Genomic DNA, 25,346 nt, shown 5'->3' on the forward strand with positions numbered 1-25,346 from the left:
TCAGATTTATTAATCAACTGACTGCTAAATCCCAGGTACTATTCTGGGCCACTTGGAATCTAAGACAAAAAGATGAAAGTACTTGTTTTCGAAAAGTTGACATTCTGGGGAGGTGAGGTGAGGTGAGGTGACTAGGTACAAAGTAAGGAGTGGGGAGAGAGGGAAAGAGGAGAAAAGAAGGAAGAGAACTAGGTTTGTTTTGAATAAGCAGCGGAGTAGCCTGGGACAAACTTTCAACTGGGGGGAAATAGCGATGAGAGGTTGCTTTTTGTTTTAATTTCATTTGCGTAAATAGCCAGCTCAACTCCTCACTTCACCTACGGGCTTTTTCACTTCAAACGAAGCGAAAGAATTTAGTTCCGAATCCCAGATCCAGCACAGAGCTGGGGGTAGCATTTTGTTTATTTGTTTGTTTTTAGAAGGGTGTGGCTTTTCTCACAATGCAGGAGATCGGAGGGAACCCTACACGCATGTATCACTATAAAATTGGAAAACATCTCGCTGCTTCACAGGCGCGATGGCTTTGGGCTAAATACTCCACAGACTGGAGTTCCGAAGGCCATGCAGAGTACCTTCGCGAGGATCAGACCTGCGGCCATTTAACGGAGAAAAAGCTACAGCCTTAGTTATTGGACATTCGTGATGAGCCTAAGGGAAGACGATTCAATGACTGCAGTGTTTGAGGAGTACAGATGTTGCTGAACTGCTTTGAGTTTGTGAATAGCGGTATCGAGGAACTGAGACAGATACATAAGAAACGTTTGGGGAATTGTTTTCCAGGACTCAGTGAGGGTTGCGAAGGGGGTCCGGAATGTTGTCCAGTTGCAGTCAGGATTTCACGGGTTAAAGAATGTGCCTATGTCACATCATGCGTTGGAAACTCCTCCTCCTTTCTGTGAGGTGAAGATTTTTGAAAATCACCCCACATTAAACTCCTCCCCCTCATCGAAGCCGCACATTGAAATTCTGCAAATAACTCCTGCCTCCCAAGCATTTCTCATACAGACGTGCTAAGTCACGCCTGGGTTTCATCGGAAAATTTAAAGCCCAGTTAGGACCAACTGTGGGAATAGGACACAATAGAACCCGGGGGAAAGGAAGCTAGCCCAAACCGGGAGAAGGAAGCATGAAAGTACCACGAGCTTTAGATGTATTGTTGAGTTCAGGGCTCTTTGTCATTCTGATTCTACCTACTGCTACGAATGCAGGTAAGGGGTTTTGTTTTGTTTTGACTGGGACTTGGAAAGTTCTTACCGGTTGATTGGTTAGAGAGAGGGGTTTGTTAATTAATGGATCCTTACTTTTATGCCTGTGAATCCACTGGCTCTGGTAGTCGTTCTCACAGTCGCTGCGAAGCGCATCTTAACCTTTTCTCTTTACTGGAAAGATCAGTTAATTGGGAGCCAGTTTTTTGCCTTGCAACTGGACCAATACTTTTGGTAAGCTTCTGCCATGTGCCAAGGCTCGAGATGGAGATCCGAAGATAAACTAGCTACAATAGGGTGTTTTTATGAGTTTACAAGGCTAATAGGATCGCTAGTTAGTGGCGGAAATTGTGATTTATCTAGGAGTGGTCATTATCGTGAACGGACGGCTTAGATAGGGCTAGATGGTATTATAAGAATAAAGTTTTTCTGATATTCGTGGTTCGCAGAAAGCCGGTCAGAAATGGAAGAGGGAGAGGGGTGGGATTTGTACTAGTCACCACCATACGGTTCCCATTCGCTGAGGTGGAGTGTAGTTCTGCCCTCTGGAGATAGTTAACCCTACAATCTCCAGAGGAGAGAGATTGTCCGCGCGCCTTCCCGCTCCCTCATGCTTCCATTCATTCTTTCTGGGCGGCCTTTTAGACTGCCAAAACCTACAGGAGGGAGGCGCACTCAGAGCCCGAAGTAGCTCGCCACCCTCACTGTCACTTGGACATCTTTTGCTCATTCATTCGCCAGATGGAGTGACCATGGGGATTTAGCTAGTAGCGGTTGGTTATCACTCCGGATGGGGATGGCGGATGCTATCCGCTAGAATCCCGCTGGTCTCAGCGAATGGACGAAGTGGAATTTGTAGGCAGAGGACGGCGGGACAGGCATGGTGCAAACCTGCGGTTCTCTCCATTCTTTGCCTCTGACGAGCTGGTTGGTATGGTCCCCCGGAAAGCCTTTGGGCCAGCTGGAACCGGAGCTGATAACTCGGGTTCCAACCCTCCGCTGATACTCATGCCCTCCTAGTGACTTTAGCTAACGTACTTAAAGCTCCCTGGGTGTCAGTTTGCTTATCTGGAATCTGTGGTGTCGAGGACCCCTCCAGGTCTAAATGCTCTCGGGAGTAGTTTCTTCTTGGGTAAAAGTTGGGGGAGGGTTGGGCTACGTTGCTGACCTCGGGGGTCTGACATTCCATCTGGTATGACTCTTTCGCATTGGGTCCGCCCCTTTCTTAGAAAACTTCGCGCCCCTTCCCTCCTCCCGCCCAGATGAGTAATCCCTAGGGGCGGACCCGGCGTGGGTGGCTCCGGGACCGACCTGGCGGGTGTCCGCCCCCTTCCAGTGGAAGAACCGTGGCTTCTCCCCCCAGCCTGGCCCTGCCTAGTCCAGGGGCCTCTGGAGTTCCTCCCCCAGCGTATTTTCCGACTTCCAAGCTGCTGCAGCGGCCTCGGCCAAGCTGTCCTCGAGGGCTTCCGAGGCCCAACCTTCGGCTTCCTCCGGTCCATCCCACTCCAACCCTCGCGTAGTGTTGGTGGGGGAAGGGTGGGGCCCTTCCCATTGGATGTCTCTGGAACTGGCGATCCTCGAGCCACTCCCCTTGGCCAATAGGGGCCAGGAACGGCGTGAGGGAAGTGGGTTTTTCCGCATGGTACCTCCCAGCCTCCCGTCACTCGGAACCTCCGGGAAGTCTCGGGGAGGGGTTGGGGGAAGGGTGAGGTTCCTGGCTTTCCTCCATCTGCTCCTGCCCCCTTGTGCTCCTAATCTTCTGGTTCCAGCCTGGAGTGATCGAAATCCTCAAAAGCCATCTCCTTCTGCTTGATCACTGGGTTCCGAGTTTAAAGGGATCATGAAAAAAAGCGCTTTCTGCCATCCAATTCAATTGCACATTAAGCATCTACCTTGCATGAGGCAATGTTAGGCACCGGAGAAACAGATGTCCAAACTGAGATCCAGAGAGGAAAAGAACCCTGGCTAAGTTCACACGTGAGCCAGCACCCAAACCCAGATCATTTAGTGACTCTAGAACCAAGTCTTCAGACCGTAAGCCACTTTATGGCCACTGCGGTTAATTTCCTCCTAAAGACAAAAGGATTGCTCAGCTCAGAACCTCCCTTAAAACCAACGCATCCTAGGGCCAGTTCTCCCAGGACCCAGTGTTCCAAAAAACCTGTAACTTTAGCCAACACTTTGTTAACAGCTCTTTATTTCGTTTTGAATGCTAAAGCCCGGCCAGTTTACAGAGTTTTAAAATCTTAATCGTTGCAGATACTGATTAAAAAAAAAAAATAGGGTCAACTTGAAGCTACTGGCGTTTCTTCCCATCATAAAATTACATGCAAGAACGGTAGTTCTTGACTCTGAGATTAAAAGCTCAAACTTGCAGGACTTTCACATCTGTCTTGGAAATTCTGGCTTTGGTAAGAGCTGAGGATCGGGAATGTTCAGATAACAGCGCCAGGTACGAAGTTCAGGCGCTCCCTTTTTTTTTCTGTTGCAATTTTTAAAAGTGTAATGTTTTAAGAACTTGTGAGGGATAATAAGAATAATAGTTTTAAGAATTAAGTGATCCTCTTCCCCCTCTTGGCCGCCTGAGACTGTAAAAAGATTATAGGCTTTAAAGGAAACAAATGCTTGTTTATTAGTTTAATTAAAAAATTCTGCGTTTTTAATGGGAGAAAAAAAGAGTTGTTTTTGTAGGTCTGATTGAGCAACATGTTAATCTGAGATTTCAACTGTGGCCAGTCTGATAATCTGGTAATCAGCGATTAGGCCTTTATTTCTATACTTAGTGGTATCAATAACTCATCTAGTTGTTTTGAGCAGGGACTATTTCTGATCCAGAAAGTTAGAATGACTTGCTCACATCATCCTCACCTGAGCAAACGTTGCATATTCACTTTGAGAGGAGGGACTTCATCTTATTATCTTTGGACTCTAATAATCAGGATGCCTTGTTAGATTTAGAGTGAAAAAAGACCTTAGAGGTCATTTAGTCCAACCACCTGATTTTACAGGTGTAAAAAATAGAGGCAGGGAGATTAAGTAACTACCCAAGGAAACACTGATAATTGTGGTAGCTCACATAGAGATAACAGTGTATATGGAACTGATAACCTTATCTTATCTTTGTTCAGCACAGCTCTGTAGAATACACTGTATAAGTAGATGAAGAAAGATTTGAACCTGGGTTCCTGACTCTAGAGACATTGAATGTGAGAAAGAGATTGTTGATCGTTATAATTTACTTTTTGATAAAGGACCTTTGTGAAAGGGTCATATCCAGTAGGCTTTGAAAAATCTGAGAGACATTTGTTACTTTATCATCAGTTATTATTCTCTTACTTATCCTGCAGGGTTTTGTTTCTTTTGGTAGGCAATGCTTCCTTTCTTTTTATTTTTCAGGTAGATGATCCATAAGATAACCAACACTTGGCATTGGCATTTCTGAGAAATTCTGCTAATGCCCATCCATATTGGACTTGAAAATAGTTATTCTTGATCAAAAGTCACTAATGAGTGTTTTTGGTTCATATTCAGATCACCTATACCTAGGGAAATTAAAAAAAAAAAAACTTCCCTGTTAAACCTTAGAACACTATAAGTTTATCCTGCTCTGGTCCCTTGGAGTTCCGGCAGCATTAAACTGACTAAGGCGAGAGATGGGAGTTGGTCCTGGATTCCTCCCTTCCTTTCTCCTTTCCTTTCCTCCACTCCCATTCCCTCTTGAATATTTTGTATTTACTTATTTGGTATGTCACTAGGGTAGAAAACCAAATGCCTTCTAAGATACCTTCCTGTTCTAAAAATGGAGATTAGGCTAAAGTATAGTTGGTTTTCATCCTTGGGCTTCTAGTGCATTCCCCAGTGGCCAGATGTAGCCTAAAGCCCTCTGAAATCCATCCAAAGTATACATTAAGCTTGCTAATGGCCTCTATCTGTCAGGTGAGTTGACAGTTAGTTGCTAAGAGATTGTAGAAGTAAGCAGTTAGTGTGTGTCATTGCCATGGATGACCAGATTCTGAGAAGAGAGGAGGGGAGGCAGAGAAAAAAAGAAGAAAAGGAGATAGAGACACAGAATCTGAGAATTAGTTTGGAACTTGCCCATTGGTGGTGGGGAATGGGGGAGACCTGTGACTTCATTTATTTAGGGTGTCCTAGATGAAGGCATTGCCTCCCGTTGGTAGCTGCTATGCCACTTGGGGTCCCACAGAATTCTAGGAAGTCAAGTGACTTTTTGGTACACAGCCAGTATAAGGTTAAAGGGATGCTTAAACCCTGGTTTAGCTCATCATATGTTTAGGAAACTAAAACCTCTTAATTTGCTTTGATGGGTGATAGTGTGGTGATATAGGGAAAAAAAATCATAGAAAGCAATTACCTCTTCATTTGCATGAGGGCAAAAAAGCAGAAATTCAGGGTTTTTTCATCTGTTATGCATGAGATATCTGGAATGGTTTTTTATTGTTGTTGTTGTTGCTGTTGTTGCTAACCAATTAGAAACTGCACTTGTAGCACTGCTCAATGTCCTTTCTTGGTTCCCCTTTTCCAAGAATTATACAGGCACCCTTGGAGCGGGGTTGTGGGGATGGTGGGCAAGCACCTATTCATCCTTCCTTACTCACTGTCAGGTTTGGTAGTGTCTCACCCTGAGGATGCTGAGAGATTTAGAGGATAAAGGAATTTTAGAGTTGATCTAGTCCAACCTCACTCCTCATTTTACAGTTAAAGAAACAGGCAGGTGAAACAACGTGTCAAACAGGAGCACGTTGATGCAGTGGGTAGAGCACTGGACCTGGAATTAAGAACAACATTCATTCAGGTCCAGCCTTAGACACTGACTAGCTGTGTGACCTTGGAGGAGTCATTTACTCCTTGTTGCCTTGATTTCCTAATTTGTAAAATGAGTTGGAGAAGGAAATGACAAATCATTTTAGTATCTCTGCCAAGTAAACCTTAAATGAAATCAAGAAGAATAAGCATTTGATAAGTGCTTATTCCTTTTCTCCCCACATCATAACCAGTATTCAGTACAGGTCCTTTGAAGTCCTGATGTTTTCAGCTAATTTGGTTGATAGCATTTGGAGCTTTGAGTATGTATCAGTTCCATGGCTAGACTGAAAAATGTCCTCCTAAGTTGGCTAGGTGGATGCTAGAGAAGTTCCCTTCCTTCCTTTCTCTTTACTATTTCCCAGTTTTCATTAATAAAAGTGATTAGCACAGTTACTGGCATATGTAAGGCACTCAATAAGTGCTTGTTCTCTTCCTTTCCCTTCCCCTGCAAATTCTCCTTATAGAAGTTTTTGTTTACTTGACACATCCTTGTTCAAATGTTTTAAGAACCAGTTCTACCAATTTTAGCCAGTTGACCAGTTCTACCAACTTCTGTGCTTCCTCTTCATCGTCAGACAGGAAGGGCTGAAATGAGCCTGAATCGGTGGAGTGACTTTAGCTCCTCCTTTGATGACAAAGCATGAACAATGTCCTTGCTCAGGACTTCCTGTCCCTGAGCAGCTGGAAGTTTCAGATGTGTAGAATGTCTCTGCTGACAGCTTTTCTCAAATCTTGTCCTCCAGAGTGAATAATAAATAAATTATATTAAACCCTGTAACAGTTTACAACAACTACAAACCAATAGGCAGAAATACTAGATACTTGGTGCTTTCATTCCTGGCTCTGATACTTCTGCAGCTGTTTGGGTCAAATAATTTCCTCTTGATGCAGCTCAATTTCTCATTTATAAAATAATAATGATGGTGATGGCTAATGTTTCTTTTTTTAAAAAATCTTTTTAAATATAATAGTTTTTTATATTCCCAATTACGTGAAAATTTTTAACATTCATTTTTTAGGTGAAAGATATTTATTTTTATAGTAGCTTTTTATTTTTCAAAATACATGGAAAATAGTTTTCAACATTCACCATTGCAAAACCTTTTTTTTTTCAGTTGTTATTTTATTTTTAAAATAGCTTTTTATTTTCAAAATATATGCAAAAATAGTTTTCAGCATTTACTCTAGCAAAACTTTTAACATTCATTTATTTTTAAGTTTAGATTTCCAAGTTCATCCTTCCCACTCTCTAAGACAGTAAAAAAATTGCTATAGTTTATACACAATCATGTAAAACATATTTCCATATTAATTATGTTATGAAAAAAGAAACAGTTTGTAAAAGGAAAATACTGTGAAAAAAGGAAAGACAGTGAAAATAGTATCCTTTGATTGGCATTTGGATGTTCTTTTTCTGGATGTGGAGAGCATCTTCCATCATGACCCTTTTGGAACTCTCTTAGGTCATTGTATTGCTGAGAAGAGCTAAATAAGTCAATTGTAGTTGATAATTAAAGTATTGCATATTTCACATTTTTATAGCACTTACTATGTGCTAGTCACTGTGCTAAGCATTTTACAATTATTATTTTATTTGTTCTTCACAACAACCTTGATAGGTGGTTATTATTATATTCATTTTACAAATGAGGAAACTGAGGCAGAGGTTAAATGGCTTGCCAAGGTCTAATAGCTAGAAACTAGATTGAATTCAGATCTTCCTGACTTTGTGAAGATAATATCCATATTCTCCATCTTATAATTATTGTGAGGAAATCATTTCGCTAGCTTTAAAAGTGCTAAAGGGATGAAGTTACTACTTTTAGCAATAATAAAACCATAAAAATGAAACTATATTTATTTTAAAGAGCTATGAAATTTAATTAAAATGTGTTTTGATGTTTCTCCCCTCCCTGAAGCCCAGTCTCTTCCATCTGTTAATCATTCATTTTATAGATTAGGAAAAAATAGATAGAGGAAGTGACTTTCTCTTGAGTCACAGCTGATAAGTAAATGGAAGTCGGTACCCGTATTCTCTTGTGCAAGAAATGGGAGTGGTATAAAAGTTCCAATTTTCTTCTTTCAAAACTTTGAAGATCAGAAATGTGAATAAATCTCTAAATCAATCAATTGGTCTCTCCAGAGTGTGGCATATGATATTTACAGAAATGATCATTAAATTCCATGTATAGTCCTACAGTTGTTGAATGAGGGCTACAAAGGGTTTCCTTCTACCCTCCCCCACAACGGTCCTGTGAAATACGTAGACAAGCAATAGTTTCCCCATTTCACAAATGAGGAAACTGAGGTTCCGAGAAGAAAAGTTACCCATCATCTCAACAGCTAGGAAGAGCCAGAGCTGGATTTGAACTCATCATTCTCACCACTATGAAAACATTGTTGCAGTAGTTTAACCACACAGAATCTGTCCAAACCCCAGGTCTTTAGGAACAAAAATTTAGAAGTAGAGGTTCATTTCTGAAGCTCATACTGTGACTTGCCAAAGGTTACACAGCTGCTGGTAAATATCGGAGACCATAAGGCAGGTCTTCCTGATTCACATTTCAGTACTATCCCCTACACCATGATGTTTTTTCTCCTATTTCTTGGAACTGTCTTAATTCACTCTCTAGATGTCAGTTTATCTTTCCAAGGACCTTCTCCCATTTCTGCTAGCATTTCCTGGACAATTGTGACAGCTTTCCCTGGCTGATCCATTTCCTCCTCCCTTCAGTCAGTCCTAATCTTGTTTTCTTGGAACCTTGCTCAAGTGAAAGCCCTCTCCCTAGCATTCAAGAGCCTTCATTCTTGGCCCTACCCTAGTTTCAACTGCTCACCCAAACTGTACTTAGCTAAGCCAGAGAGTGTGGTATGGGAGGGACTTAACTTGGAATCACAACTCCTAATTCTTGGAGTCAGAAACCTGGGTCTCGGCTCTGATACTAAGTTGCCCAAACCATGTTCCCACTCTGCAACTCAGTTTCTTCATCTGTAACATGCATACACTTAAATTTCTATCTTACAGGGCTGTCAGTGAGACAGAATTTTGTTCATTCTAAAACATTAAGCAAACGTGAAAAACTAATGATTGCTTTTTCTTACACACATTTGTTAGCCTCTGGCTCTTTCCCCTTAGTTTCTCACCTATGCTTTCTAATTTTTCTTTTCTTCTTTATGTTTATTATATTCTATAAGTTCTGTTAGGCTTAGCTGAAGTCTGATCTCCATTAAAGCCTGGCCATTTGAGCTCTTTTGAGAGATCCAACAACATTAAATTCCATCATAGATAGTTCTCTCGTCGTCATCCCCATGTTATAGTCATGATGTTTCCGGTAGCTGATCAATTCTCCATCTGGTAGAAAGTCACTAAACCCTCTAGTCTAGGACCTTCCTTTGCTCCTTTGTTCCTTCGTTCCTTCCTTGCTTTCTTCTTCCCTCCCTCTCTCTCTTTCCTTCCTTCTTTTCCTCCCTCACTCCTTTCTTCCCTCATTTCCTCCTTTCTTCCTTCCTCCCCTCATTTCCTTCTTTGTTTCTTTTTTCTTTTCTTCTTTCTTTCTTTCTTTTTCTTTCCTTCTTTCTTTTCTTCCTTCTTGTGTGTATGTTTTTTTTTTGGCAAGGCAAGGTCACATAGCTAGTAAGTGTCAAGTGTCTAAAGCTGGATTTGAACTCAAGTTTTCCTAACTGGGGCTGGTGCCACCTAGATGTTCAGGTGACTTCTTTGTTAAGGAAAAATAAGGCACTTAGAGCAGTAAATACATCTCAGAACCTTGATTCAGGAAGATCTGAGTTCAAATGCAGCATCAAGTACATCTTAGCTATGTGAGCAAGTCACTTTACCTCTGTCTCAGTTTTCTTACCAATAAAATGGGGGTTATAATGGTACTTACTTACTAAGGTGATTGTGAGGATTGAGATGATATTTGTAAAGTATATTTAGTGCAGTGCCTGGCACATAGTAGGTGCTAAATAATTGCTAGCTATTATTAATTAGTGGTGAAATGGATAGAGGGCTGGGCCTGGAGAAACAAAGACAAGTTTTCCTGAGTTCGAATCTGGCCTCAGACAGAGGCTGTGTCATCCTAGGCAAATTACTTGACTGTTTGCCTCAGTTTCCTCATCTGTGAAATGAGCTGGAGAAAATAATGGCAAACCACTAAAAATAAAAATAAAATAAAAGTAATGGTGGGGTCACAAAGAGTCAGATGGACTGAAAAACGACTGAACAACAAATTATTATTATGCTTGCTTGATCTTCTCTGCTTCCCCTGAATTTTGTCCATTGCCTCTGGAGATGACAGACTGATTCCTTGGGACTCAATACCAGTAAAATACCTCACTAGCCTGTACTGGCTCAGGTCTGAAGAATACAAATTCTTTTGTCTTGAGTAAAACCCTAGTTTTCTGGTTAAGTTACCTGGAGAAGTTACTGCCTTAAAAGAGCTGATGAATTGCACTAGTTTTGTTTGAATAAATGAATATGGCCACTCTTCTTTTTAGATGAGGGGAAAGTGGTTTTTTTTTTTTTTTTTTTTTGAGCCTTGAATAATTGGAAGCCCAAAACAATGTCGGGGAGAGGGAAGTACTTGGAATTTGGAGTCTGGGAACCTGGCATGAAATCTTTGATGTGACTGGGGAAATGATTTCTCTTATTTGTAAAATGAGGCAGTTGGTCTGCATAATCCCTGAGATCTCTAGCTCTGTAAACATCCATGATCCCTTGGAAGTAATGATCTATTCCCAGTAAGTCAAGCCAGGAGGAGGAAAGGGGAGCCTTACACTTCATCTGGTAAATCTGAGTTTCTTAATCTCTGAATGATTAGATTCATTTTAATCTAATGAACCCAGCTTCACCCAGTGGTCTTTGGGTAATTTTAGTGGGTCCATGAACGTGAATGGGAAAACAAATTATATTTCAAATTTCAGCATGATTTTATGTATTTTAGAAACATCCTAAAAAGAGATCACCAGGCTTCATTAGGATCCTGGAGGAAACTATGTTCAATATCTTAATTTTACAGAAAAGTAAATTTGATACTCAGAGAAGGGATAACAATTTGTCCATGCTCATACAGAAAGATATGTTCGAGTAGTGTGCCTTTTCTATCTCATTCATTCAATAGATTTTATTTTATTATTATTTTGATTATTTTAATTAAATGCCTCTTAAGTAAAAGGCACTATCCCTACGTTCCTGTTGAACAAGTAGATACAAGGAACAGATAGATGACTAGATAGAGCATTTATCAAGTACTTACTGTGTACAACAGATATTTTAAAAAAATATTCCTGATTTAAAGTAAATCAGAAGCATAGAAAATATATTTTGTTTGGAGGTAGTAACATTTGAGGCAGACAATTAAAAAACCCGTGTATCCCTATCACTCCTTATTACTCCAGTCTTTATCATTTTGTCCATTTGGTGGTGTGCTGAAATTAATTCATCTCAGTCCTGTACAAGAATTGATCAACTTCTCCACTCTGGAGAATGTATAGACATTTCAAAAAGCATTCTTTAATTGAGTTGCCTATGGTCTCAAGGATTGGAAAAGTGAGTCTTCTGCCATGCTGATCTCTCTTCTTCCTTAGGGCCATTGACATTTATTCCTTTCTCCCTCTCACAGCATCATGGGATGATAAGAACATAGATTTAAAGGTCATTTAATCCAAACTTCTCATTTTATAGATGAGAGGAAACTGAGTTGGAGAGAGGTTAAAATAGCCCAGTATCAGGATCAGGATTTTAACCCAGTTTTTCTCAACTTTTACTATCCTAGGATCATGTATTTAAAGTTGGAATGGATCTGAATGGTCATTTAATCCAGGTTAACCATTTTATAGATGAGGAAGGTAGGATTCAGTAAGGTAGAAAGACTTACCTGAGCTTCTATAGCTGGTAAAGAGCAGAGTCTGCATTCGAACTGTTTCTTTCTTGGTTAAATTAAAATGAGCAGCTTATCTCTGGGAAATATGTATCAAGTGCTTGAGAAGGTCCTCCTTTTGTTTGTGGGAAGTTTTCTTTTTTTGAAAAGAATTTAGCTAAGACAGAGTCCTTAAACTCCTGGGATTCATAGTCTAGTGGGTAGGAGGTAGCATGGGGAGGTTAGATGCCAACGCAACCTTCATAAGCCATATTACATAAATAATTAGAGAAGTTCCCATTTCAGTTCCCTGATGGATTCTTAGTCTCGTGAGTATGAGTATTTTCTCTAGCAATACAGGCCAAACCCATCCTTGCCTACCTATCCTATTTGGCTTTTATCTTGTCCATGTCTTATCATAAATCCACCAAAGAACTCAATTGATCAGTTGGGTCATTCATCAGTTGTCCTTTGACCTCATTAATTGATTGGCCCATCCTTTTTTCCCCCAACATGCATTTATCAAATACTTTCCTTCCTTGCTTTTCCTCCATTGTCTGGATGTTTCTCGGCAAACATTTTTTGGGACATTCATTTCTCATGATGCACAGTCATAAGATGTCACTATAGGAATACTTGTTTTTAAAAATATGCACCTTGGTTTTGGAGAGAAGCTTGGATTAATTAAAAGGACTTTGCAGTTTCCCAAAGGCAATCTCATTCTCTTGAAGTCAGCAAGAATATATTAAATGTCTACTGTGTGACAGGCACTATGGTACAACTCATTTGTAGTGTCTGTTCAAAATTTAAGAAGTGATGGGTGAGCTTTATATCCAATTGTTTATCAAAGTCCAAAATAATAGAAATCCATCCACTTGAATTTTCTTGTATGGATAATCACAAGCCAGATAATAGGTTAGAGACTATTAATTTACTTACTTTGTTTATTGTCCCTCTCTTTACTTTCCTCTTTAACTCTTTACTATTCTCTTTAATTTCTTTGTGATTAAGACTTTCTCTAACTTTGGGACCCCTGTCCCAGATCCAGTTCTGTAGTTAACAATAGTTAAGAAGAGGAAGCAGAACCATCTGATGATAATCCTTAGGTTGGAACCCAACTGGATACTTTTGTCAGAGTTAAATTAATGGTAATGATAGCTAGTGATAATTGGATTAATTGAGTTTCTTATTAGTATTGTTACTTGGTAGTCATGACTGGTATTGATTTGACAGTTTGGCGGCCTGTTAAGCTTTTGGTTCATTCTCTATCTTCCCCTCTTGTCTTTATTTTGCTGCAGTGGACAAATGTGAGAGGAATGAATTCCAGTGCCTGGATGGAAAGTGCATCTCCTATAAGTGGGTCTGCGATGGTACTGCTGAGTGTAAGGACGGATCAGACGAAACTCTGGAGACCTGCTGTAAGTCACCTCTGACCTCAAACAGGGCTTGTTGGGGGCTTTTTTTGTGTTATTAATTCCTTTTGACAATCTGGTAAAGTTTATGGTGCCCCCATCATTTCATAATTCAAGGAAATGCTAAATTTCAATGAGAAGTTATTGAAAATTGAGATGTGATTTTTTTTTTTCCCCTTCTAAATTCACTGACCTCCTGAAATCTGTAAGGGTCTGTGAACTGCAGGTAAAATGGGGATAATAGTAGCAACTTGCCTTCACCAAGTGATTGTGAGAATTTTGTTCAGTCTAAAGCAGATGATCTCTCTGTGATGGGGAAAACAAAGACAAGAGGATTTAAGGGAATCATTGGCTCTCAGTTATTGATCTTGGTTAGGAACTGGGAATGTGTGAATGGGCTCTGGGTGCATGGGTAGTCCTAGATGTCTTGGAGCGTAATCCATTCATTAAATGTGAACTGATTTCATTCAACTAAATGACACTACACCACAATAGCTTGGAACCATTTTGTCTCATAAGATAGTAATTGGGTGTTTCCTTTTGGAATTGGGGAAGGATTGGTTGGAGTTTTTTTGTGTGTATTTTTATGTTTGCTTTTTGTCTATACCTCTGTGTCTAGACCCTTCCATAGATATAGATAGATACTTGCTCTGTTACTTAGAATATTAGTCAACAAGTCACTTAGAACCGAGGTGATGAGCTTAAGTGACTTACCTTCCAGTTCCACAGCTAAATATATGACAGAGATGGGGCTTGAATCTAGATTTTCCTCCCTCCAAAGGGAGAATCATCTGTTTGCCTCCTGGTACCTGTGGTACTAATTCCTTACACTTCTGTCATATTTGTCTAGTTTGCAAGATGCTGTTCTCACAGCAGCTGTGGGAGGCTGCTATTAATTGAACTTCTGGGACCATTCTCATTTCTATAGTGAAGTTACAGAGTTACAAAGAGTTTTCTTCACCACAACTTTGAGGGACAGAATTGAGATTCCCATCTCACAGAGGAAGTAACTGAGGCTTTGAGAGGTTAAGAGAGTTTTTCTTGTTCACACAGCCAGTATCTGGGATGTGATTCAAATTCAGGTCTTCATCCTTCTTAATACTCCTATATTTTTGCTTTTTCTTATATTTTTGTTGTATAATGCTTTTTGCATCATAAAGCCAGAAGGACTCATCATTAGATACTTGTCTCATTTTACAAATAAAAAAGTTGGGGCTCAAGAGTGGGGAGAAGAATGATTTCTAAATGAGTCAAAACTCCAGTCCAGTGGCTCTGTCTCCCCACTTCCCCCTGCACACAGTCTCTTAGTCTTGCTCCTTTTCTGTCTAAACGAAGATTGTTGCTGTTTGTTGTAGCATCTGTGACCTGCAAACAAGGAGAGTTCAGTTGCGGTGGCCGCATTAATCGCTGCATTCCCTCCACCTGGAAATGTGACTCCCATGATGACTGTGAAAATGGTTCAGATGAACAAGATTGCCGTAAGTATGGCAAGAGGCCGAGGGGGTTGGAGGCAGTGGGAGGGCTCTTGTGAGAACTTGCTGAATCCATTCGAATTAACTTCCGATTTCACATGCTGGCTAATTAAAATCCAGTGTGGTTTTCAAGAATATGCAGACTCTGGAGTAAAAGTGCTCAGAAATCACCAACTATGACTATTTAGGAATTTACCTGCTGAAGTATTTAGTGTCATTCTCCCATCCTCACCCCTAACCCCACCAGTCAGCTCTCCAATATTGCCCTTAGTCATTTCCTGCCTGAAATATGCCCTCCCTTCCCTTTTCTATTCAGAATCCAAATTCCCCCATTCTTCAGTCCCTCCTCTTCCAGGAAGCTTTTATTTTGTCCCTCTGCCATCCCATACTAATCTCTCCCTTTCTGAGCGGTACTTGGGCCCCGCCATATCTCAGATTTCATCAGTAGGTGTTCTCACTCCCCTCACAGGGACTATTATATATAGCCCTTCCATACTTTATTTGTTTTGGGTGTTTTTGTAACTTAAGGAGATGCTTGATATACATAGTAAATATTTAATAAATGCTTATTGGTTGCCTGCCTTTCTGTACCCATCCCTTAATTGCTTCAAGCCTATAAATCCTGTCTCCCCATCCAGGATGCAAGTTCCTTGAGACAAAGCACTGCCCTAGACCAATTCCCTTGTCCCAAAGGTGTCTATTCCAATACTGAGTCCTTAGTAACTTCCTAATAAATACTGGTTGCTGCATGACTCATTTATGTCCCAATTATAAGAAAATTCACAGGGCAGTATTCTAAGAGGAATTTGGGGCAGAGGAGATAGGCTTGAAGATCACCAGATTTCTTCCTCTTCCAGCCCCTAAGACTTGTGCCCATGACCAGTTCCGATGCCATGATGGAAAATGCATCTCCCAAGAATTTGTCTGTGACACGGACCGGGACTGTACGGATGGGAGTGATGAGCTGAATTGTCCAGACCCCACCTGCAATCCGGCCACGTTCCAGTGCAACAACACTATCTGTATCCCGAAGCTATGGGCCTGTGATGGTGATGAGGACTGTGAGGACGGCTCCGATGAATGGCCTGACAACTGTGGGGGACACAACTTGGTCAAGGAGTCCAAGCCTTGCTCCTCTCTGGAGTTCCACTGTGGCAGTGGAGAGTGTATCCACATGAGCTGGAAGTGTGATGGCGGTTTTGACTGCAAGGACAAGTCTGATGAAGAAGGATGTGGTAGGTTCCCAAAGCTTAATTTCCCATTGATAATTGTAACTTTTCCTCAAATGTAATTTGCCGTTCTGTCATTCATCTGCTTAATAAATTTCAATGGCTCCCTTGTGCCAACAAGGAAAAATCTACTCTTCAGCCTGGCACTGAAGGTCTTCCCCAATCTGTCTCCCTTCTCTCTTTCTACCTGTGCATGCATAATAAGCATCTGACTGTTGCCTTTCCCCTTTTGTCTCCTTCCTTGGTCCCCTACTCTGAAATGCCTTTTCTTTGTCCTCTCCAGTTTTCTGGAGTTTCCTTCCCAACCTTGGTCTCCTTCCTTGGTCCCCTACTCTGAAATGCCTTTTTATTCTCTTCTCCAGTTGTCTGGAGTTCTCTTTTCAACTTTCAAAACACAGGATTTGTGTAGAATTGGAAGGAACCTTGGAGATCATCGAGTCCAATCTCTCATAGTGTTTTTTGGTTTTTTTTAATAAGCTTCTTAGGAAAGTACATGAAGGCCTAGGAAGAAATTTTACATTACTGAGGCTCCATAAAAAGTCATGTGGCCTTATGAAATGCTAAGCTATAGGGGAGTAAATGTAAGGAAAGGATATTTCCAGATGGGACTTTAGGGGAGGAAGTATTGCCCCAGTGTGTCTACAGCTCTTTATCACCTCCTTCACAGAAGTCTTCCTTGATTCTTTCCCAGATTCTTTTATCACTCATTGTGTGACAATCCTCATTTGTCACTTTGATTCTTGTATAAAAGTCTAATGCCTCTGCTAAGCCCCCTTGAAGGTAAACACTTCTTTATAATATTGATTCTGCCTTCTCTTAAGTATAGTCCATTGGTATATTCCATCTAAATGTTAAGTTCTTAAAGGTAGGGGTTGTTTTTATTTTTCCTTTGTATTCACTTTGCATATGCATGCATCCACACTGGTTTCTTAGACAATTTCTTTTCTTTCTTTCTTTTTTTTTGCAAGGCAATTTGGATTGGGTGACTTGACCAGGATCACACAGCTAGTAAATCTTTAAGTGTCTGAGGTTGGAGTCCATTGTCAGATAGTGATCAGGAGTTCTGTATATTCTCTCAGCAAGGTGCAAGTGCCTTTGCTAATCTTGGAGACAGCCCCAATCATAGAGTTTTCTGTGATCTCTAAGCTGGGTGTCATTGAGCATCACTGGGCATACCTACCTTCCATAAATCTTCCTTTAGACTCAGATCCTGTAATCTCAACAGGTTGATTGAAAGAAATCAATTGATCAACTTCCTCATGTATTTTTTTTTTTTTTTGGAGAGGGAGGGTTATGTGACTTTCCCAAGGTCACACAGTGAGGAAGTGTTAAGTGTCTGAGGATGGATTTGAACTCAGGTTCTCCTGATTTCAGATCTGGTGCTCTATCCACCGATACTTAGCTATTCCTTCCTCATCTATTTTTGAAACCTCCCCACTTTCTGGGCTGACTTAAACAATTGAATTTTTGTCTATGAAACCCTATCAATTCTTTCTCTGAACTCATTGAAAACTGCTCTTCTGAAATCTACAGTATATGTCAGACTGGTCCCGTATTCCTATTCCTTTTCCTTTTCTCTTATATTCTGAGGTGGACAGTTCACATCCTTCCAAGATTTCAACTACCATGACCTCACTAGAAAGTTCCTCATTTTTAGTGAGAATTAGGGCCAGAATAGAAGTGTCTTTCCTTATTTCCTACATCTTTTGGTGGAAGAACTGATCATCAAAGCAAGGCAGGAAGTTATTGTTATATGTTTTGCTTTTAGTAGAAAGACTGCTCAAAGTGTTGCTCAGATCAAGTACTTAACTTGTCCGTCGCTAAATTCCTCAACTGTTTTTTTTTTTTCTTTAGGTGATCTGTAGTATCCTCTAGTAAAAATAGTCATTTCTGCTTCTTCCTTTGTTGACTGTCGCCCAGATGTTCTCAACTGTGCTTCCTGCTTCTGGTTTCTGAATTTCCTCATGTCCACATCTTAGTATTTATTATGATATTTGCCATCCTTTCCACAGGGGAGGATGTTTTCTTTTTTCTTTTTCTTTTAAACACAGTGTACCCTTACAAAGTTATATTCTAGTATTGGGTCTTAGTTGACAAAGTTTCAGTGATCCTCATGATGTCAGTTTCATCTTCCTGCATTAGCATTTTTGGTTCATCTTGCTTATTATCCTTATTATTATTATTTTTTTATTTGCTGAGGCAATTGAAATTAAATGACTTGCCCAGGGTCACACAACCAGAGAGTGTTAAGTGTCTGAGGTCAGATTTGAACTCAGGTCCTCCTGACTTCAGGGCTGGTGCTCTATCCACTACAGCAATTAGCTGTCCCACAACCTTACTTTGTACATTTATTTGAGACCTTGGCTTTTCCTGTTGGCTCCTTTCTTGAATTTTTTCGGACTCTTTTTCTTCTTTTTTCCCCCACACTGAGGCTTTCCATTTTCTCTCCAGGACATAAACTGGAAGTGTGGAGAGCTGCTCCTCTTGGGAACTTCTGCTCTCTTTTCATCTTGATTATTATCAAATGATTATTTTTATCATCAAGAAATAATTATTATTATTTCAAGTTGTTGATTTTAGATATCATTTTCAGTTCAGATACAAATTATTACCATTCACAAAGCAATCTTTGTAAATGTTGCTGAGTTTTGTCCACAAGGGAACTAAGACCCTTTCTACTTGAAATGAAAAAATATGACCATTCTTTCTTAGTCAAAGAATAATTTCTTCTTTCCTTCTCTTAATTTGCTTTAGTGGCAAATGATTAATCTGCCCAACCCCATTTCACCTATTTTATCATGGTATATTTTAACTCAGCACAGTATGTCCCAGCCTGGTGTTTTTTGAACTGGAAAAAAAGAATTGAAGTTGGCGTGATGTTTCTCTGACTACAGCGTTAACCTTTGTCAACCAGACTGGAACCGGCTTCTAACCTGTGGATGCCTGGAGCCAAACAGAGCAGGCTAGGACAGAAATTTAATTTCTATCCCTAGTGACGGGACAGAAGGCAGTGTGGGAAGATCTCAGTACTTCCATCAGTGGTCATGCAGTGAACTGTAGCCCTGACAATGAGGAGTCACAGTAATAATGTGACAAGTTTGATTCACAGCAGGGTCCCTGACCAGAACTTGTATGAGTTTAGAGCACTCCTGCCTCTGATCAAAGCAATACTTCATTTCTATGATTTTGCCAGAGAGGATGATCATCCAGAGGGTGAGCATGGAGTATTGTTGTTATACCAAACTTAGGGCACAGCTTGCTTGGCTAGATCTTAGATCTGGAAAACAGAGAAAACATTTTCCTAATATCATGACATCTTCCACTGTTTTTTTTTTTTTTTAATCTAAATATTCTTGCTCTCCCTCTGGTTACTGTACTTCCTCTTATTAAAAAAAAAGAATTAAAAAAAAACTAAAATATCATTCTCCTTTTGGGAATTTCTACACTGATGATAACAATTTAGAAACGAACATCTCTTGGTCTTTCCTGTTCCCAGTCAAAGCCACTTGCCGCCCAGATGAGTTCCAGTGCAATGATGGGGAGTGTGTCCACGGGAGCCGACAGTGCAACAAGGAATATGACTGCAAGGACATGAGCGATGAGATGGGCTGTGTCAACGGTGAGACCCAGCAGAATGTCTCTGTTGCTCCAAAGGAGTTCTCCATAGGAACATCCTTGATGGAGGAGGGCATTGGTGCTTGGCAAGAGAATTGTGCATTTCTGATGATTTTTTTATATGTGGGTGATTTCATCCACATAGGGATTTGCCAATGAGTTGGTATCAGCTCTGCTGCTCGGTCTTAGCTGTTAAGGCACTAAGAGGTTAAATATTTAGGGCTTGCCAAGGATCAGAGAGTCAGTATATGTCAAGGAACATGAATTCAGCCAGCGTGTTTTTGATTCTTGGACTGGTTCTCTCCCAACTATGCAATCGTGTCTTTTGAGATGGGGTTTATTACTGAGGTTAGACAATGCAAATGAGAAAGATCTCCAAGTTTCAGGAACTCTTCTATGTTTAATGGGTTTTTTTTTTCCTTTTCTATTTTTATTAATTACAGTAACACTGTGTGAGGGCCCGGACAAATTTAAATGTCACAGTGGAGAGTGTATCTCTTTTGACAAAGTGTGTAATGGACCCAGAGACTGCCGGGACTGGTCTGATGAGCCCATCAAGGAGTGTGGTAAGACAGAAATCCCTGGATTTGGCTTTTAGAGGCTGGGAGTTGGGCTTAGAGTTTGCCTGAAGAGCTGGAGGAGAGTGCCTTCTCTCTGAGAGGGATAGAGAAGGAAAGATGCAGATGTAGATGGGGATCCTTAATGTGTCTGAGACTCTAGTGGACTTGTTGCTAACTTTCTTCCTCAGTTCTAATTCTGAAAGGAGACAGGTCTGCTTTCCTCCCAAACAGTCTCATGACTTCTTTTCATCCCTAATGTTGTTCTTGCTGTTTGTTTTAACTTGACTATTCACCTGTATAAGAAATTTGCAGACGTGTGTCTGCCTTGAAATTCCCCCCTCCCCTTTAACACACCTGAAGCCAGTAGAGAGTTTAGAAACCCTTAAGCGTGAGGAAGAGTTCAGAAAATCTAAAATGACAAAAACATTCAAAGGGGACAATCTTGGGCCCTAAATTTCACTGAGTCGTCTTTGTTTAGGAACCAATGAGTGTCTGGACAACAAAGGTGGATGCTCACATATATGTAATGACCTCAAGATAGGCTATGAATGCCTGTGCCCTGAAGGCTTCCGGCTGGTTGACCAGAAAAGATGTGAAGGTAAGATGCTGAATGTTTTTCCCCCATTCATATTTATTTGCCATGGTAGATTCATGGAGAATATTTTTGCTGAAGTTGGAAAGAGATCTGGATTTAGAACTAGAAGGCTTGGGTTCAAATCCTTATTTTGTTACTTTTATCTATGGCACTAGACAAATTATTTAACCTCTCTAAAATGAGGAGGTTGGATTAGATAGCCTCTGAAGTCTCTTTCAGCTCTACATCTCTGATGCTAGGGCTGTATAACTTGGGGAAAACCACATAAGCTTCCCATGCCTCAGTTTCCTTATCTATAAAATGGATATAGTCATAGCACCTACCTTCCAGAATTGTTGTGAGGATCAAATGAGATAATAATTGTAAAGTGCTTAGCATAGGGCCTGGCTCATAATAGACCTTAATCAATGCTATTTAGCATTATTTAGCATTATTATCAGTGTTATTGAAATATCACTATCACTGAAAGATAATACAAAACTGGAAAGGTTGGTGGACTTACTAGATGATAACATTAGGATTAAAGGGAAAAAATGATGGAGTTAAAATACTTGATGCGACAGAATCTTGTGTAAAATAAAATTTAATAGAAATAAATGTAAAGACTCCTATCTGGGCTTAAAAACTCAACTTCTCAAGTTGGGAAGGTGAGGTTAAAGGAAAGTAAGTTTATTTATAAGAGATTTGTTTTTTTTTTTTTTAAATGAGCTAAGAACTCATAATAAGCTAATGTAATCTTAAGCAACATTAAGAGATTAAACATAATTGCAAGTCATGGAAGATGTTACACTCTGTTCGGTTCTAGGAACCACAGTTAGGGATGCTATTGATAAGCTGTAGAGCACAAAGATGGGCAGCCAGGACAGTGGAGGTCTCTGTCATATAAAGATTGAGTGGAAAAAACTGTGTTTTTAGCTTGGAGAAGTAAAGACTTAGAGGGCCATGATTGCTATTTTCAAGTATATGAAGTACTGTCACAAAAGAGAAAGTTTAAACTTAATCTGTGTGCCCTGTAGAGCAAAACTTGGAGTTAGAAAGAAGCAAATTTATGTTGGACAGCAGAGAAATGTCCTAATAATTAAAACTGTCCAGAAGTGGAATATATTGGAAGCTATTATTTTTTTCCTTGTTGGAGGCCTTTCCAAGAAAAAAAAAATCTGGACAACCACTTGTTGGGGAAGATGTAGAGATCCTTGTTCAGATGTGGATCATACCATCCATCCCTTCCATATCTTAGGTTATGTGATTCTCTTAATCTAAGGAAGTCTTCTGGGTTTGAAACATTTACAAAACTGTAAATGCTAGTTCCCCAGGGCTTGAATAGAGGAAATTCAGTTGTCTTAATGGGAAAAAAAAAATCACTGTATAAAATAAATATTTTTGATACTGCATTAAGAGACAACTTAGTGTGTTTAAAGAGCTTGAAGCCAAGTAGACTGGAACCAAATCTTCCTGGCCCATGCTAAACAAATATAAGGGCCTTACACATACTGTGAATGTGAGATTTTTGGGCAAGTGACTTCATCTCACCTCTCAGTGCAATTAGCAATTCTGGAGGATGTAGAGGGATCCTCCTCACCTGGGAGTTTCCTTGATGAGGAAATTGCAAGTTAAGTTTCTCCCCTCCTCCTAGTGTCATTGACAGGTAATGTAGTGAACTGTCTTAGAATTGGCCTTAGAACCTGGAACACCTGAGCTCAGATTCCTCCTCCGAATGACACTGGCTATGCCATTTTGAAAAAAAAATGGTTTTTTTCTCAATTATTTGTAAAAACGATTTTTAATATGCCTTTTTCAAAATGTTGAGTTCCAAATTCTCTTCTTTCTTCTCTCCTTTTCCCTGTGCCTTGAGAAGACAAACAAATTGCTATGATTTTACATGTGCAGTCATGAAAACATTTCCATATTTGGCTGTGCCAATTAACAACTCAGTGCCCTTGGCAGCTCTCTAAAATTATACATTTCAGAGGAGGTACCCATTTCTTTTGAAGGGAATTTGCTCACCTTAGGGAATGTTCTTTGTAATGAATTAAATCAGAGGTCCAGTCCCTCTTCTTGTCTCTTTTTTAATCACTTGCTAAGAACTTTTTCTTTCTCTCAAGAATAAAACCCCAGCTTGAGAAATTCAAAATAAAAATTACACTCACACTGAAATTATTCCCCCAGAATTTCTAGCCATCTTGGGTCAAATGGCAGGATCCTGCAGAATCCAGTATGGATCGTTCTTCTCCAATAAGTAGTCCTTGACTTTTGGGCTAAGTGGGAGCTACAGGATTGGAATTGACTGAACCCTTTTCTGCTCACATGGATAATTTCACCTTCTCTGGAATATAAATGACATCATCCCTTGACTTTGTTCTCTTCCTCCTGTTGCCAGATAGGTGACACGTGGGCTAGAATGCTGGGACTGGAGTCAGGAAGACCTGAGTTCACATTTAACCTTGAATACTTGCTAGCTGTGTATGAAACTGGGAAAATGACTTAACATTTTTCCTTCTTTTTTCATTTTAAAAATGGAAATAATAATAACATGTACCTTCCAGGGTGTTATGCAGACTGAATGGAATAATAACTTGTAATGTCCTTTTAAAACTAAAGCTTTATATAAATGTTGGCCATGATTGTTACTGTTACCATTATTATCATCATCATCGTTGTTATTATTATGCTTATTTTCAGATATTGATGAATGTCAGAACCCAGACATCTGCAGCCAATTCTGTGTGAATCTCCAGGGAAGTTACAAATGTGAATGCAATGAAGGCTACCAAACTGACCCGATCACAAAGACCTGCAAGGCCATTGGTGAGCCCAGAGCTTTTGATCTTTGCAGTGAAGTGGGAGGGTGTGGGGAGATAACACGACCGAGGAACAAGTGAGAAATACTGGGGATGGCTCTGGGGAACAAGGGATTTCAACACCTGAACTTTGTCATAGAAACTCAAAATGAAAAAACAGATCAAAGTGAGACCGGGAGGAGTGTTCACTCTTGAAAACTGTTGAGCAATTAATGAACAGCCCCCCCCCCCCCCCCCCCCCCCCCCCCCCCGGGGAGCACCCTGACTGAACTTGTTTTCAGGAGCTTGCCTTGGATAAAGCACATTTCAGCATTTAACAGTGACTGCTAACATGTGGATGGCTTTTTGCACTTTGCAAAGTGCCCTCCACTGTCTGTTATGTCACTTGGGCCACCTAAAAGCACAGGATGAGAGAGGGAAGACAGGCAAGGAGGAGGTTATTCTTATCTTACAGATAAGGAAACTGGGACTCAAAGGATTTAAGTGTATTGCCCAAGTTTATATAGATAGTAATCTATATTGGAGTAGTCAGGAGATTGCATGTCTTCTGACTTCCTTTCCAACAGCTCTTTGTTACACAATGTCACCTTATAAGATTCTGTAGCAGGTTACTTACTGAAGTTTCTGGTACATATAAGGAATAGAAAATATCTCTAGTCACTCACTGGTCATTTGTCAGGGATATCTTTTCATTTCATGACTTCTGTATGAAAATCCTGAAGTTTGAAATTTCTGAAATCTTAAGAAATCATGGCTCTCTCCATGGAGAGATCAATGGTGTATTGGGTAGGGGCACTGGATTGGGATTTTCTGAGTTTGAGTTCAAATTTTGGCCCTGCTTTGTACTTACTGTGTAGCCTTGGATAAAGCTGGACCTTGGTTTTTCATCTATAAAATGAGAGTCAGATTATTCCTCAATAAGATTGTTAAATATGACAAATATTTAAAAAAACCATTGCCTTGCATTTCTATTCATTCTCTGCTTTTTTTCTTCTGATTGTAAAAGTGAGAAAAATGTTGAGCTCTGTAGAGTTTTATTAATTTATTAAATTAGAATTTATTATTACTAAATAAATATTTATTTATTACCAGTTTTCCTCTAATGGGTATTACTCACCCTTAGAAATAGTTGTTGCTCACAAATATTGGACAGAGATAGAAAACATCTTTATTTGCGTATGGAATTTTTGAGTCAGATTATGGAGTTTCAAGGGACCCTCTTCTTCTTCTTCTTCTTCTTCTTTTTTTTTTTTTTTTGGTGAGACAACTGGGGTTAAGTGACTTGTCCAGGGTTACCCAACTAGTAAGTGTTAGGTGTCTGAGGCCAGATTTGAACTTAGGTCTTCCTGACTTCTATCTACTGTGCCATCTGGCTGCCCCAAAGGATCCCTCTTCTCAAATTAATCTGCTTCTCCTCATGTCCTAGGCACCATTGCCTACCTCTTTTTCACCAACCGCCACGAAGTGAGGAAGATGACTCTGGACCGAAGTGAATACATTAGCCTCATTCCAAACCTGAAGAATGTTGTAGCCTTGGACATGGAGGTTGCCAGCAATAAGATCTACTGGTCTGACCTCTCACAGAAGAAGATCTATAGGTAAAAGAGAAGTGGATTTTATGTGATTTTTTTTTTTAAAGATTAAAAAAGTTTTAAAATAATTAAAATTAAATTTAAAAAATCAAAATGTCAAAATTTTAAAAATTTTAAAAAATTAAAAAAAATTTTAAATTACATAATTTCTTTAGTAAATCCCCTTTTACCTTCAAGACTTCCTCA

The 25,346-nt window shown here is 40.0% G+C and overlaps 1 protein-coding gene across 2 annotated transcripts in view; it reads left to right on the plus strand.

Moving 5' to 3' along the window:
- Positions 1-401: 401 nt before the first annotated feature.
- LDLR (low density lipoprotein receptor) overlaps positions 402-25,346 on the plus strand; it is a 36,494-nt gene continuing 11,549 nt past the window's right edge. Inside the window, exons 1-9 of one of the 2 annotated variants that reach the window (XM_051971554.1) lie at positions 402-1,208; positions 13,186-13,305; positions 14,655-14,777; positions 15,629-16,006; positions 19,497-19,619; positions 20,059-20,181; positions 20,654-20,773; positions 23,450-23,575; positions 24,995-25,166. In XM_051971554.1, coding sequence (XP_051827514.1) covers positions 1,127-1,208; positions 13,186-13,305; positions 14,655-14,777; positions 15,629-16,006; positions 19,497-19,619; positions 20,059-20,181; positions 20,654-20,773; positions 23,450-23,575; positions 24,995-25,166 — 1,367 coding nt within the window. In that variant the 5' untranslated portion in view covers positions 402-1,126. The remainder of the gene's footprint in view (positions 1,209-13,185; positions 13,306-14,654; positions 14,778-15,628; positions 16,007-19,496; positions 19,620-20,058; positions 20,182-20,653; positions 20,774-23,449; positions 23,576-24,994; positions 25,167-25,346) is intronic. The other variant, XM_051971553.1, reaches the window with a different exon arrangement.

This window comes from Antechinus flavipes, chromosome 1 (genome assembly GCF_016432865.1).
Source record: "Antechinus flavipes isolate AdamAnt ecotype Samford, QLD, Australia chromosome 1, AdamAnt_v2, whole genome shotgun sequence".
In the NCBI taxonomy this organism is placed as follows: Eukaryota; Metazoa; Chordata; class Mammalia; order Dasyuromorphia; family Dasyuridae; genus Antechinus; species Antechinus flavipes.